The 16,605-nt window shown below is 39.9% G+C and overlaps 1 protein-coding gene across 3 annotated transcripts in view; it reads left to right on the forward strand.

Annotated features, from left to right (window-relative positions):
- CEP78 (centrosomal protein 78) overlaps nt 1–16,605 on the forward strand; it is a 243,015-nt gene that overhangs the window by 85,843 nt on the left and 140,567 nt on the right. For all 3 annotated transcript variants that reach the window (XM_029616524.1, XM_029616516.1, XM_029616532.1), the window contains exon 9: nt 10,049–10,160. In XM_029616524.1, coding sequence (XP_029472384.1) covers nt 10,049–10,160 — 112 coding nt within the window. The remainder of the gene's footprint in view (nt 1–10,048; nt 10,161–16,605) is intronic.

Below are 16,605 nucleotides of genomic sequence, written 5' to 3' on the forward strand. Positions count from 1 at the left end.
TTAAAACAAATTGGAGAAAATTATTTTTCACTCAACATACAATTAAGCTCTGGAATTCATTTCCAGAGGATGTGTATACGGCAGTTAGTGTAGCTGGGTTTAAAAAAGGTTTGGATAAATTCCTAGAGCAGAAGTCTATAAACTGCTATTAATAAGGATTAGTAGCTTGGGATCTCTTCATTTAATGTTTGGGTAAATGTGACTTGGTTGACCGCTGTTGGACATAGGCTACTGGGCTTGATGGACCCTTGGTCCGACCCAATATGGCATATCTTATGTTTTTTTTCCCCCTTCTCCATTGATTTGTTTGTATACCCCACACATATCTGTCAAACATCTCCCCCCCCCCAATTTAATTGGGGTCCACTATACTCTTCGTACTGTATGTCTCATGGTAGGCTTGCTTAATCATAGCTAGCTGCAATGTTCCAGCAGGGGGTGTGTGCCGGGGTCTGTCAGCTGAGTTCTGTTGGTGAGGTAGGATGCAGCATCTTGTGGTTTGATCTCTGTAGGATCCTCCTGCTTGATGTAGTTCATAGTGAAACATGTCTGCAAAGTGAAGAGAATAGAACACAGTTGGTGGGACCCCTTTGCACCTTAGTGGAAACATTGGTTGGCTAACAACATATTACTAGAACAAACTGTATGAACTCTTGGAATATGCAGTTATAGGTCGACACTAGGTAATTGCTTAGGTTGGAAAAACAATTGTCCATTTCTACAAGAGCATGCAGCTAACATTTGTGGAAAATTGAATTTTATGCGGATCTGTTTAATCTTTTTTTCCTAAGATTTAAATGCTGTGTGTATGTTATAAATTAGTGGGGGAAAACTGAAATCATGGGCTGCTTATATATATGGGTGAGCAAGTAGAATTTCTTTAAACGCAGTCATTCAGTCTTAATAATCTTCAATTAATGGACTAAAACTAGTTTTTGATGGAGATGTGATCACATTTAATTTACTCACATGTGGCAAGATTTCTCGTGCTGCAGTCCACTTTCAGGAGCAGGTCTAAAAGTGAGGAGATAAATGGACAAAGGTTTGGTGTCTCCCTCACCTAAGAAAAATGAAAAGCAGACCTCCATGAACACTAATTTACCTTACATATTTTAAACCTTATTCATCTCTAAAATCTTGGAACTGTTATCCTCCTGGCTGGTTTGGTTACATTTTGTCAGTCTTTAGTGATATATGGTGTAGAGCTTTTCCTTTGCAAGTGTGGGGTGACTCCCTAAGGAGCAGCAGTCCGCAAACTATGGGGCCGATGCAATAATGGCGGGTAGAAAGCAGGCGCTGAACAGTCAGTGCCTGCTCTCTTAACGTGCACATGGTGCCCCAAAGGGGGGAGCACCATGCAATATTTAAATTAAGGGGTTGTGCTAAGAAGGAGATGCTAGGGTCGCTTGCGTGACCTTAGCGCCTCCTTCCTAGCGCAACCTGCCGAGCTGCCTGTCTGCCAATAATGAAAACGGCCCCTGAATTTATCGGCAGCCATTTTCATTACTGGCAGACAGCCGGTTATGAAAACAGACGCCAGTACACTCTGCATCGGTCTTAATAGCTTGGCAGTCTGCCGAGTTATTTATTTATTTTTATTAACGCCAGGCAGGCATTTAATATCTGAGCGATAAATTTGAGTCTGCATTGAGAGTGAATGATGCATTTGCATGTGATGAGTGCTCTCTCATTCATTCCGTGTTAGATGCGGGTAAAGTAGGCGCTAATATCCTTAATGCATTAGGGGATTGCTTAGCGCCTATTTTACCCGCGTCTAACTGCTCATTAAGAGTGTGCTCGGCTCTGCGCACCATATTGCATCGGCCTATATGTGCTGCGACTCCAAATGTATACACATTCAATGGATGGGGGTCACAGAGCCCAGGGTTCCTCTCCCTCCTTCCAGACCTGCAGTGGTAGTTATTGTGAAGTCTTTGAGCCAGCACATATTCACAGGCCCCCTCCGCATCCCCCTCCCCCCCACATGGGATGGAGCATGTTAGAAGCCCATAGTTAGTGCATGCTGTGCTCTTGCTGCCACAGCTGCAGCTTCTTAGCTCTGGATGAGTAGGATTGCGGGCCTGCTATATTATTTTGGTCATCTGGTGTTGTGTGAATTTTCAAGCTTTAAAATAGTCATGTTGAATATAGGTTTTGGAAAGTGCTCTTTTAGGGTGTCCGCCATGGGTATTTATACTTAAGTGGACTGACAGCAACCACACCACTTTATTCAAGGATCTTTACAGAAACTCTCCTTAATTTCATGGGTCCAAGTGTCTTCCATGTCTCTTCTGTAAAATAAGTGTGAATGTACCACCCAACTGGTAGTATGCAATTTGCAAAACATGAAAAAGTCCTTAGAAAAAGGGGTATATTATAGTGTCTTTTTTTTTTTCCTTTTTAATGGGAAAGATAAGGCTTACTGAGGGAAGAGAGATGGTTTAATCACTTGGCACCGTGAATCAAGACTTCCCCCTGTAGGTTTTACCATAAGCACCTATGAACTTCATTTCGAATGTCAGTAAGAAATTACAGACCCATATGAAATACAGGCATTAACTACAAAGCCAACAAAATTTCAGGCCATGGATTCAGGGAAATGGTGATCTTCCAGACTGAGGGAGTCTGCCAGGTATTCACTGTGGTTGTAAACCTGTCATCTTTCCTTTCAGCCATCAATCTGCAGATTTGGATCAGGTTTTTGTAATTATATTCTTTTGGCAAATCTTTCCTTGTTTCCTTGAAATTCAATCTGACAATAAGTATATATATCTTAGTTGAAAAGAAAAGATTGTCTCGGAGCAAGTTTTGGGTATCAGGCCATTTGTATGTGTGTGTATTTATGTATATTTTTCTATACTTTAAATTTCACGTATATTTTGTTTTTGTATGTTAGTACAAAAATGGCAATAAAATCTCTACTACTTTTGAGAGCTAGTTTGCTTTGTGGGAAGCACTGCCAGTTTGTTTTACACGTCTCTGCTACTATAAAAGGAGTAATGGTTTGCAGCAAAACTGAAGGAGAATGTTTGAACTACAGTAATTAGGGTAGCAATCCCAAGACGTTTTGTAAGCAGTTATTGCATATTGTGTGCACATTTATGAATATAAATGTGTATATCACTGTATATATATGTATGTGCATGATATAATATACAAAATAGGTGAGAAGAACTTAGTTTACAGATATTAAAACCTTAAAATATGCTTAATCAAAGTCAAATTATGGTTCATAAATAGCTTTGTAATATGTGATGGTTTAAAGAACCATTCTAGTTTTACCTTTCACAAGGGGTGACTAACTCTGGCCCTCAAGAACCACAAACAGGCCAGGTTTTCAGGATATCCACAATGAATATGCATGCAATAGATTTGCATACTAGTGTTGGCAGTGGGTGGGAGAAAGGGAGGTTTGATAATTGTGCATCATAAAGTCCACTCTGTTGTGGGCTTTATTGAAAAGTTATATATATAGATATAGAGAGAGATAGATATAACCTTTCAATAAAGTCCACAACAGAGTGGAATGCACATCTTAGTGTATGTGTGGCTGTCACTATTTGTCATCTTAAAATATTCAGAACACTTATTTAAAAATTTGAGACAAGCATATATTTAGCCAGTCAAGATCTCTTCTTCCCTCACTGGATATCTCTTTACAGAAATATCCAACCATTCTTGAAATGGATTCTACAACTTATGGAAATGTCCAAGATTATCATTCCGAATAACAGTTTCTCCATGAAATGGATAAAGCGCAACTTTCCTTCCACAACTTGTATAGATGGTAGCATGTCCCTCTTCCACCATTTTGCCAAGATAAAATTATGTTCTGCCCCATAGACAAACACTGTGACGGTATACACCTGGATCTTCAGAGATTACACATTTCAAAATCTTGTTAGTGAGTTCAAAAACTTTCCCCACAATTTTCAAATTACTGGACATGCCTACCATATATGCCAGAAGGACCCAGTCATTCCACATTTATGCCAGCAGTTAGTATTGGTATTAGGGTATATTCTATGCAATCTTGCTGGAATCATGTACCATCTATAAAGAACTTTCTCATTAGTCAAAAATGGATATAGACTTTCTTTCAACCGGCGCAAAACCCAATTCCCATTTGTTCTCCTCCCACACCTCCCCCATATCCATTTCCCAAGCTACCATATAACTAAATTTTTCACTTACCATATTTAAAAAAAGAATATATCTTGGAAATAGAAACATAAAAATGACAGAAGAAAAGGACCAGTGGTTCATCCAGTCTGCCCAGCAAGCTTCCCAAGGTAGTATCTGCTGTGTATTAGTCAGCTTGCTTGATGGTCCTCACTTATGGACTGTCTGCGCATCAGTACCCCAAACTGTAAAGAAGTTGTCGTGGCTTGTGTTGGTTCTCTCTGAATCCAAATTCCTCTTTCCTTCCTCCCCCACCCCCTACTTAGAAGCAGAGAGCAATGTTGCAGTTGCATCAAAAACATAAAGGCTTATTGGTTAAGGGTAATAATCTCATGCCTTCTGTTATGGGTAATAACTGCTACTCTGTGCAGGTTACCCACATGCTGATCAGTTCCTTAGACCATAAAAGTCAGGGCCCTTGTTGGTTGCTGTTTAAATCCAGTTCCCTTTTTCCCCAACTGTTGAAGCAGAGAGCAGTGTTGGAGTATCAAAGCTTATTGGTTAAGGGTAGTAACCACCGAACCAGCAAGTTGCCCCCATTCACACTTTCTTTGTTTCCTTTAGGACTTGGCCATAGAAGCAGTCCTGTGATTTTTTTTTCCTTGTGTGTGTAACAGTATCCCAGACCATGGAAGTCAGTTATCATTTGAATCCAATTTCTCTCTTCCTCCTGCTTTCTAAGCAGGGAGCAATGTTGAAGTTGCACTAAAAGCATTGGTGCATGTTGGTTAAGGGTAGTAATCTTCATGCCTTCTGCTAAGGGTAGTAACTGCTCTACAGCAAGTTACCCCTTGCATACTGGTCTCCTTTCCTTCTCTGGCCTTTAGAAATCCACAGTATTTATCCCATGCTCCTTTGAATTCTTTGACTCTTTTCTTCTTCACCTCCAGAAGAGCATTCCAGGCCTCCACCACCCTCGCCATTAAGAAATATTTCCTGACATTGGTTCTGAGTTCTCTCCCCTGGAGTTTCATTTCATGACCCCTAGTTCTATTGTTTTCTTTCCAAAGGAAAAGGTTTGAAGACCATACATCATTGAAACTTTTTAGGAATCTGAAGGTCTGTATCTTATCGCCCCTGCATTTCCTCTCTTCCAGGGTATACATATTTAGATTCTTCAGCCTCTCCTCATAGGTCGTCTTATATAGACCCCACACCATTTTCGTAACCCTTCTCTGGATTGCCTCTATCCTTTTTCTATCCTTTTGGAGGTACGAGCTCCAGAACTGAACGTAGTACTCCAGATAAGGCCTCACCAATGACCTGTACAAGGGCATTATCACCTCCCTTTTTCTTACTGATTATTCTCCTCTCTTTGCAGTCCAACATTCTTCTGGCTTTGGCTATCGCCTTGTCACATTGCTTTGCCATCTTCAGATTCCTAGACACTATCACCCACCATCCCTCTCTTGGTCCGTGCACATCAGTCTTTCATCCTCATCACATACAGCTCTTTTGGATTACCGTATCCCAGATGCATGATTCTGAACTTCATGGCATTGAATCCCAGCTGCCAAATATTTGACCATTCTTCAAGCTTTCTTAAATCACTTTTCATTCTCTCTACTTCTTCAGGCATGTCCACTCTGTTGTAGATCTTAGTATCATCTGCAAATAGACAAACTATATCTTCTATCCCTTCTGCAATGTCACTTAAAAAGATATTGAACAGAACTGGTTCCAACACCGATCCTTGTGGCACTCCGCTTAACACGGCTGTCTCTTCAGAGTAGGTTCCATTTACCATTACACGCTGTCTCCTATCTGTCAACCAGTTTGTAATCCATGCCACCACCACTGACGCTCAGTCCCAAATTTCTCATTTTATTCACACGCCTCCTATGCAGGACCATATCAAAAGCTTTCTAGATTCCAAGTAGATCACAACAAGCGCTCTTCCTCGATCCAATTCTTTATCACCCAATCAAAAATCAATCAGATTTGTCTGATAGGACTTTCCCGTAGTGAATCCATGCTGCTTAGAGTCCAGCAACACACCAGATTGTAGATAGTTCATTATCCTTTCCTTCAGCAGTGTCTCCATGAATGTTCCCAACACTGTTGTGAAGCTAACCGGCCTGTAGTTTCCAGCCTCCTCTTTGCTATCACTCTTAAAACCCTTAATCACTGCTGCTTTCTCACAATAGCCTTCAAAAATGTATTTCCCTTGTGATAAATTAGACTTCACTCTATAAGTGTTCAGGAAATGAAACTTTGTTATGCATAGAAATCTTTACTAGGGATCCCATATCTTAAAATCCACCACTTTTTGTCCACTCCATAACTGTCCAATCCTCTCCCATCCTAATATTTCCCATCTGGCAAACACAATATTCAATTCCTGCAATGAGCTCTGAATTATATCTAATAGGATTATTAAAACAATTGCTTTCCCCTAGTAAAACACTTTTCCATCTACCCCATAGGTAGAACATACACTTGGTGCAGGAAGACACAAGAAAACCATCTAACTCTTGCTTGCCTGGGTCCACAAAAAACATCATATAGGAATATCCCAAGAAGTGCTTGTTCAATGTCTACCCAATATGTCCTGTCCACCTTCATATGATAGTCAACCACAGCTTTTAGCTGAGATGCTACATAATATTTTATCATGTTTGATACTTCCAATCCTCCTTATTTGGATTGATCTAAAATTGTTTTAGCCACCCTAGGAGGTCTACGCTTCTATATCAGGGCAAATATCTTCTTCTGGAGACTCCTAAGGGTAATTACCGGGACTAGATAGGGAATCATCTGAAATAAATAATATAACCTAGGTAAAATATTCATCTTAATCATAGCTATCCTTCTCAACCAGTAAAGTGATTGATTGCTTCTCCCAAATATCTAGATTTTTATTTATTTTATTTTTATTTGTAAGCTTTTATATACCGAAGTTTAGCTAAAGGCCTTCACTCCGGTTTATTATTGTCTTTATGCAAAGACTATAATAAGGGCTCATAATTAAGCTGAAAGATCTGAAAAATCCTCTCCCAAATTGACACCCAGATAGCTCAGGTTCTCCCTTGCCCACATAAAGGAAATTGTTCTTACAACCTTTTGTGCTTCTTGTCTCAGAAAAAAGGTACCCAGAATCTTTAATTTATCCATATTCATTTTGAATCTGGACACTTTCCCGAAACTTTCCACTTCCATCATAATGGTCCGCAAAGATATCTCTGGCTCAGTAAAGGTAAACATATATCATCCGTGTGTAAGTACATTTTATAATGATCATCCCCAATTTGAAATCCAGTTACATTTGGATGTCTCCTAATCCTCTCTGCAGAGTTCTATTCTGATGGCCAATAGTAGTGGAGATAGAGGGCACCCTTGCCTTGTATCTCTTCCCACCTCAAAATTAAGAGAATAGCCCCCCATTAACTTTTATACAGAGAATGGCTACCAAAATGATAAGGGGAATGGAACAACTCCCCTATGAGGAAAGACTAAAGAGGTTAGGACTTTTCAGCTTGGAGAAGAGACGACTGAGGGGGGATATGATGGAGGTGTTTAAAATCATGAGAGGTCTAGAACGGGTAGATGTGAATCGGTTATTTACTCTTTCGGATAGTAGAAAGACTAGGGGGCACTCCATGAAGTTAGCATGGGGCACATTTAAAACTAATCGGAGAAAGTTCTTTTTTACTCAACGCACAATTAAACTCTGGAATTTGTTGCCAGAGAATGTGGTTAGTGCAGTTAGTATAGCTGTGTTTAAAAAAGGATTGGATAAGTTCTTGGAGGAGAAGTCCATTACCTGCTATTAAGTTCACTTAGAGAATAGCCACTGCCATTAGTAATGGTTACATGGAATAGACTTAGTTTTTGGGTACTTGCCATGTTCTTATGGCCTGGATTGGCCACTGTTGGAAACAGGATGCTGGGCTTGATGGACCCTTGGTCTGACCCAGTATGGCATTTTCTTATGTTCTGAGATCTCTATATAATTCCCATATACCTCAATTCTAATGCACCTGTTACTTTCTTCATCTCATTTAATCTTATTCGTCTTTCTTTTTATAGGTTGCCAGAACTATCACCTTCCCATGGATAAGTACTCCGAGGCAGTCCCACAGAGCCGTCGGTGCTACCTCCTCTATATTATTATGTGGCTACATAGTCTACAATAGCCTCTTGAATTTGCTGACATATTTTCTCATCCTGGAGTAAAGAATCATTAAATTTCCAGAGACGTTAGCTGTGACATTTATATCATTAGTAACACCTCCTAGAACACCAGTGCATGGTCTGACCATGTAATTGATCCAATATATGCCCCCCCCCCTGTTCTGGATACCAATGACTTATCTACTAGAAAGTAATCGATCCTTGTATAAGAATTATGTGGCTTCAAATAAAAGGAACAATCTCTAGAAGAGAGATTTGAGTTCTCCACACATCAGGTGCATTAGCCGAAGTCTCAGGGCTTTTAAGATTAAACTGGACCCAGAAGAGCTGTCAAGGCATGGATTCCTAATTTAAATTAAAATCTCCCATTAATATCAGGTGTCCACTAATGAGCAACACCAACTTCTCATCCAAACATTCCTGTTGATGAGAATTAGGGCAATATATATTCACCAATGTATATTTTTCATTAGTAATGGATAGTTGAACAATGATGTATTGCTGTTCCATATCTCTATGCAAATGATCAATACATACAGCTACATCCCTAGCTAAAAGAATCCCCATCCCACCATATCTGTTTTTGGGAGTACTTGATGCAAGGAACATATTGGGATATTGCCTAGATTCTAACAATCTCTCATCCCTTTTGCATAGATGGGTCTCCTGAACAAAGGCCCCAGTTGCTCTCAGAGATCCCAGGTCTTTAAACATTTGTCTCTTAAAGGGCAAATTCAGGCCCTTTACATTTAAAGACACAAAATTAATCCCCTGCAATTGACATTACAAGAGTTCCATCATATAATAACTGACCACATCCCACCTCCACAGCCCACTTCTCCCCTTCTGGTCCCTCAAAACTGTCACTTTGTCCAGCCGCCCCAAAATATCTATTCACCCACCCTTTTACTGCACTAACTCCCTTTTCCCCCCTCACTATAGTGTGCTGCAAAAATAACAGTACCACACTCCTCAAGGGAATGAGCATCTGCAGTCAACCCCCCATCCCCCCACCACATTTCCTATTCTTAACCATGCATATAGTTAACTATGAAAACAGAAGCTAAATGGATATATTTCTAAAATATATCCTCCCAAAATATCCAACTTTCAGAACAAATAAAATGCATTCCTGCAAGAATTAAGATAGCAAATGTTTTAAGCAGCCAATCACCAGCAAACTTTGCTCCACTTTTTCAAGATAGGTTGGAGAGATGTGATTATAGCTCTTTCAGAATTCCTTCGCAAGTGGCGTATACCCTTGCCCACTCATTTTCTCTTTAGTCTTTCCTGCTCTGTTTGCCGGTACCAGATATGGTCCCCTCCAGGACTGACAATCCAGCAGCTTGTAAAATCACCATAGCTTCTGTTTCTGTCTTTCTTCGTGAAATGACCTTACTGATTGTGAATTCTAATCCAACTGGAAACAGCCATTTAATTTTCGGAAGACCTTTATTTTTTTTTAACTATTAAAAAAAAAAGATGTGGGCTGAGACTATAATTGTCCACACTGTTTCCCTAGATAGTTATTAGGGTTCACTTGGCTTTTTTTGTGTTGATTTTTCTTTTCTGCGTACAGCTGTATAATGAAATAGCTAAATACTTTGTTTCTACCAAAAGGGCCTGCCTTTAGACTAGATTTTCAGCACATATGTGATTTTATTTATACTAATTGATGTGGTGATTTATTCCCAAAATGCTAATTTCTTGAATAATTTGTACTTTCTTCTAGTATCAGTGGTTTACATCTCCTCCATCTTCAAAAGAGGCTTCCAGAACAAAACAAAGAAAAAGAACGATTGTTTTAGGAAATGGGCGGAAAGGGAAAGCCACCATTCGCATTGGTAATACTTTCTTTCCTTCCTCTGTCTGAAGTATTTTTCATATCCTTCAGAATATGCTGAACTGTGTTGGAATAGCTGCCTCATGATGATATCAGACAGGCTGTAGATTATGGGATTTCTACAAATCTACATTGTTACTGCAAATATTTTTTATTCTACAATAGAGATGTTCAGTCGAAAAGAATTTTCTATGAATGATAAACAAAAATTTCACGTCAGACTCAGCCCAAGGAATGGGATGTTTACTAATCTCTTAACCCGTCATATATTATTTATATGTAGTTAATTCCTCTGTCTACTTCCTGGCTACTATAGCCCCCAAGTTCAATCCCCTTGTTATATGTAACTTTGCTTGTTTCCGCCTTCTTGTCTGGTTACACTTGTTAATCCCCCAAGTTCCATGTAAACCGGCCTGATATGAATCCCATTCATGAAGTCCGGTATAGAAATATATTTAAATAAATAAATCAGAACTAGAAGTTCATCAGTAACTGTAGACAAATTGGAGCAGTCATTTTAACACCAGCGCACCTTTGCTGAGTTTGAACATTACAAAATCGGTGTATGGCCAATCGAATGGCATTTGTTGATTTGGAAAAATAAAACTTGGTTGTTGAGAGAGTACTGATGAGTAGGGATGTGCCTTCATATTTGTTTTGATTAGTACACACTAAATCGAATTACTGCACAGTGAATGGGCTTTGGTGTGTACTAAAATGCGATGGAATACAAAAAGAAGCCCCAAAATGATGAATATGTTGGCTGCACACCTCTACTGAAGTTACTATATCTATGTCAAAGGTAGGTTTTGATGGTTTTTGTTTTTTTGAAGCAAAGGAGTGCGGTGGATCAACAAGTGGAGAGATACTTCCAATATGTAAAATAGCGTTAAACTTTATGCATTCTTTTCACTTTTCTTACCAAATCAAGGCTTAGCATTAATGTAGGTTGCAAAATATTTTAGCATTCACAATGCTTTTGTCTGTACAGCATAGCATATTAGCCCTTGAGCACACAGAGTACTGAGTAATATTCAAGTCCAAGATTCAATGCTAAAGGCAATCCAGAGAATATTGTCAAAACATTGTTACTGCAAATATTTTTTATTCTACAATAGAGATGTTCAGTCGAAAAGAATTTTCTATGAATGATAAACAAATGGATTACCAACTTAGGCCTATGTTCGTTAAACAGCGGTTAAAAAAAAAAAAAGGCATGGTTAGGAAAACTAGTAAAATTGTGTGTTTCATGGTAAATGATGAATTGCACAATAAATTGCATGTGATAAATTGTTATGCGATACCTTTTTTGTTTATATAACCCAGCTTCCTGCAGCTGCTTCTTTGAGAGTGTGTCAGGTGTTGGTGGCGAGAAGAGTTTAAAGAGAGCTTCTAGGAGTTAATAGGTGGTTCTAGGTGTGTATTTAAATTACCTAAGTGCTTTGTCTGAGTCTTTTACTTGTTTCTTCTGTTTTATTTTTCTTACCCTTGCTATTATCTTTTTTTTTTTTTGTGTGTGTGAGACATGTGAGTTTTTCTTTGTCTGTCCTTTGCTGTTTAGAGAGTGGAAGACAGGAGTGTGAGAGAAGTGTGAAGATGGAAGGTGAAAAGAGTGGGTGTGACAGGCAGTATATGGGGTGAGTGGCAATGGGGCGGTGAGGAAGAAGAGGAGTGCTAGAGGGGAGAGTGGTAGGAGAGAAGTGAGACAGAGGAGTCCCAGACACAGGAGGGAAGAGATAGGAGGAAGGTGGTTTGACATTGGCAGGAGTCTCTGGAGGGAGGAGCTCAGCAGGGCACACCTAAAGAGAAAGCATAGAGAGTGGAGCCATGAGCGGGTGAGGAAGAAGGGCAGGGAGCTGGAAGCCGGAATGAGAGCAAGGAAAGGGAGTGTCACTGCCCCTCATGAGGTGGTAACTTAGAGCATTCAAATTCAGTGCTGAAGAAAATGACCTGTCATCCAGGAGGCCCTAGAAAACTACTCTATTTGGGAGCTAGGCAGCTAAAATGTCAAGGCAGTAAAGAGAGTAATTTGGATTACTATTGCACAAGTGGTATCCAGCTGCAGCGGAATAAGGAGGAGCAGTGAGCAAATAGTACATAGGTACCAAGACCTAAACGCCCTACTCAAGAACAAGGTGGCAAACAGGAGCAGTTACATGAGGGAGACCGGAAGAGGAGCACTGTGCTCTATATTGACAGTCATGGTTGAACAGCTGGGACCTAACATCTTTGAGGGCATAGAAGAGGCCCTGGATATTAGTAGAACTAGCAGAGACAGGTAAGCGAGACAAAACAATACCCAAATGTTTACTACAGATGCTAACACCTTTTGCATAGGATGGTCACATTTGGTGTCATCTTTGTAACCAACTTAAACAAAAATGTAAACTTAATACTTTTATCCTTGACACTTATGTTCTGGGTTGTTTCAGTAGGTCCTAGCAGTCAGGCCCCAGGTCCCAGTCGCCACCGGGAGGAGGTTTCAGTAGACTCACAGTCAGGAGGAAGAGCACAATGTGTCTGCCCGGACACAGTACATGGAGGAGGAGGAAAGCCTTTAGCTTAGCACCAGCATGAGGAGAAGGAAGTGCTGGAGAAACCCATTCCCCTGGACATCAGCTTGACCTTGGCCATGTTTATGGATGAAAGTGGAATCCATTGGTCTGATGTTGACAAAGGAGCCAGCACACGAGTCCAGCACTCTTACAGTGCTACTTCATGACATCTCCCAACCACCAGAGTAGTAGTGTGGTAGCCTACCAGCTGGAGAGGACTGTGAAGTGATCAGGGCAATTCTGCCCCCACCTGTAAACGTATCAGGTGTAGAGAACATTATAGTAGATTACTATATTTAACCAATAACCTTATGATACAAATTCATTAGCATTAGGGAGTAGATAGACACTTGATGAGGTAGTCAGTTTATTAGCAGCATATAAGGTAAAGCAAGATTTAAAACAGTACAGATATTTCTTTTCTTTCTTTTTGGTTTAGTTTGTTAGTTTTACAGCGCAAACACTGTCATGTAAGATAAGCAGAATTTAAGTGTACTTTGTACTTAAATTACGCAATACCAAATTAATTAGTCTAGCTGAAACTAATTGTCAGTGTTCTCTTCCTCCAAGGTTCTGTACAAGTCCAGAGTCACTCCTATAACAGGACGCTGTCTTGACACCACAGGATATTCAAAACACAGCCCCCTATGATGGATGACAGAACCCAAAAGTCTTAGACATCTCTGTGAGATATGACTGCAGTAAAAGGATAAGATTTACTAATTGGCCAAAATCTTTTAAGGGAATAATTGGCAAAACAGTTGCTTTCACATTAATGGAGTAACTGTACTGAATAGGAACTCAATCTTAGTTTACAAATCACAGTTGTTGTGACCTGTACAGTCAGTTCTGGCAGGAAAGCTTTCAAAGCCAAGCTTTCGGTTAGTTTGTGAGGAAAGCTTCTGCCTGGTTAACTTGGAGTTCCTTCTCTTGGAGTCAAACCTCATTGCATATTTAGTTCCATAGGCTCCAGTGTTGGTCTGATTGGATGTTGCTACCTCCTATAGAGACAGGATTGATGGGATGCAAATGATGTCTGAGTCCTGATGATTAAGAATATTACCTAGTAGTTAATGAAGTTCAGAGTTTGTTAGCAAAACAGGTGCTAGAACAATACCTTTTTCATAGCTTGATATAGAAAACTTTTATCAAGGACATGTTTCAGAGTTCTGGTGTCCAAGGTTGTTCCCTCATTTGAAGGTGATGACAACTCTGATGTGAAGAAATAAACAGTCTTTAGCCTCTGTGTGAAAAACACTCTTATAAAGTTGACAAAATCTATCCCATCACTACAAACTCCAGGTTTGTGTTTCTTTAGGCCTGCATTTTTTACTCAGTTTGTATGCATAACAGGCTTCAAGTTCATGATGCCCATCTTGTTTAGGGTCACTGGTGTTTACCCTACACACCCTCACCAGCACCAGCCCCGTATCCAGGAGCTGAGCAGGCAGTAGGTACAGCTAGCATTCCAGAACTGCTGGAGATAATTGGAAGACAGTGTCCAAATTAGAAATTTGCAGGAGAGCTAATATACTTGAAGAGGGGCCAGAGGGAGCAGAAACAGGCCATCCAATGTCTGAACCTTATGGTCTCTCAAGGCTTCAACTCCATATTAGCAGCTCTTAATATACTGTAAATGCCATTATGCTCCAGATGTGCAAATTATTGCAGCAGCCAGCCCTAAGTACTTCATAGAAATTCAGAACTCCCTGAAGCAGTCCACATCTCTCAGGACAGCAGCCAAGTCTCAGAGCAAATGCCACCACCCAACAAGAAGCATTGGGGTAGTAAAGGCATGTAAAACAAAACTAAAGGCCCACCTCTACAGCGAGTACTGCAAGTATTCATTGAGCCTGGCCTGTCCGGGCTGAAGAGTCCCTGTGCCAGCTCAATGGAAGACTGCTGGGCATGTCCTGACTAAAGACTTCTGTGCTGCCTCAATGGGAGACTAATATACATCTTTAACTGAATCTATGAATACATCTGACTGGTTTTGGACAGTACTTGCTTTTTGGGCACAACAATGAATGTCAAAGCCATGGACAAAACTAAAGCAGCCTTCAAGTACCTTGGTGGTAAATTTCCAAGGTTAAGTGAAACTAAGATAAAGGAAAGTGTCTTTGTTGGCCCTTAAATTTGTTAACTGCTTCAAGATGATGCATTTAATCGTGCATTGTGTGGCAAGTAAAAGATGGTGTGGAAAGCCTTCCAATTAGTGGTGATAAATTTTATGGGAAACAGCAAGGCAGACAACTACAAGGAGTTGGTGGGAAAACCTCCTCAAGGCATGCAAAAACCTTGGCTGCAACATGTCACTAAAGATACATTGTTTTTGTTCTCATCTAGATTTTTTTCTACCAGACTGTGGCGCAGAGAGTGATAAGCATGGTGAGCAATTTCACCAGGACATTGTAGTAATGGAAAAATGGTACTAGGTTCAAATGGAGCCCATCAATGCTTGCAGACTATTTCTGGACAGTGACCAGAGATTTTCCATTTAATGAATACAAGAGATGTGCATTAGCTAGGGATTAATAATTTATCCTTTGTTTTCTACTAGTTAGCAACACAAGTTCAACAAATCTTTGAGACAACATTCAGGGATCTCTGTAGTTGATGGAAGATAATTGGGTTGCAGGAGTCCATTTTTTTTTTTTTTTGTGGTGTTTAAAGTCAGGCAGTAGGGTGAAGATAGACCTACCCAGCAAGAGCTCCAGCTAGCGTGAGTATCATACCTCCAACTGTGCTAGCCAGCCCAAAGAAATTCCACAGCTATAAGTGTGTGCGCACACCACCACCACGACAACCACCAGCGGTCTAGAGGAAAACATACTCAGAGAAAACATTCTTAAGAAAGACAAAAACACACAGAAAAGAGACACCAGAAGGACACACGAAAGAGCAGCAGAAAGTAAAAACACAAGATAGATGAGAGAGAGAGAAAAGGCTCTTCAGCATACTTACCAGAGGAGAGGATCAACTGTTGTGTATATACTTCCTATAGAGGCTTCTCTGAAACACACAAAATTCACACACACTCAATTTCTAAAAAACAAAGAAACAAAGAGCAATTAAGAGTTCAGACGTTTTAATTTTCTTATCTGAATGCAGTACTATGTTTAGAAGAACAGTTATTTGTTGTGAATGCTAAACTTGGTTATTTGTTTTTTAAATGTAGTTCTGAATAAAAATGAAAATTGTAACTCAGAAGGAGAGTTTATTCTTTTCCACATCCTTTCCTCCCCTCCATTCCTTGGAAGACAGTACTGGGTGAATTGTGTATCCCTTTTTCTTGTAGAAGATTCGGTTGGGAGAAAGGCATGGTACAAAAATTGGAAGAAGGATCCATCAGAAGAAAATAAGATAATGCTTATGCTTTATTGTAAGACATTGATAAGACAGGCTAAGAGAGAATTTGAAAAGAAGTTGGCCATAGAGGCAAAAACTCATAATAACTTTTTAAATATATCCAAAATAAAAAGCCTGCGAGAGAGTAGGTTAGACTGTTAGGTGCTCGAGGGGTTAGAGGCACTTAGGGAAATACGGCCATCTTGGAAAGAGTAAACATTTTTTGCTTTGGTGTTTACTGAAGAGGATGTTGGGGAGATACCTGTTCTGGAGACGTTTTTCGAGGGTGAATATTCAGATGAACTGAACCAAATTATGGTGAATGTGGATATGATAGGCCAGATTGGCAAACTGAAGAGTAGTAAATCACCTGGACTGGATGATATATACCCCAGGGTTCTGAAAACTCAAAAATGAAATTTCACACTTATTACAAATAAAGGTAGCTTTTAAAAGTGCCGCGCGTGTGCCCATAAACACGCATATCTCACCAAGTACAAATATACTCCATGAAGTTAGCAGGTAGCTCAGCTAAAACAAATT

The sequence above is a fragment of the Rhinatrema bivittatum genome, chromosome 1, assembly GCF_901001135.1.
Source record: "Rhinatrema bivittatum chromosome 1, aRhiBiv1.1, whole genome shotgun sequence".
Classification (NCBI taxonomy): Eukaryota; Metazoa; Chordata; class Amphibia; order Gymnophiona; family Rhinatrematidae; genus Rhinatrema; species Rhinatrema bivittatum.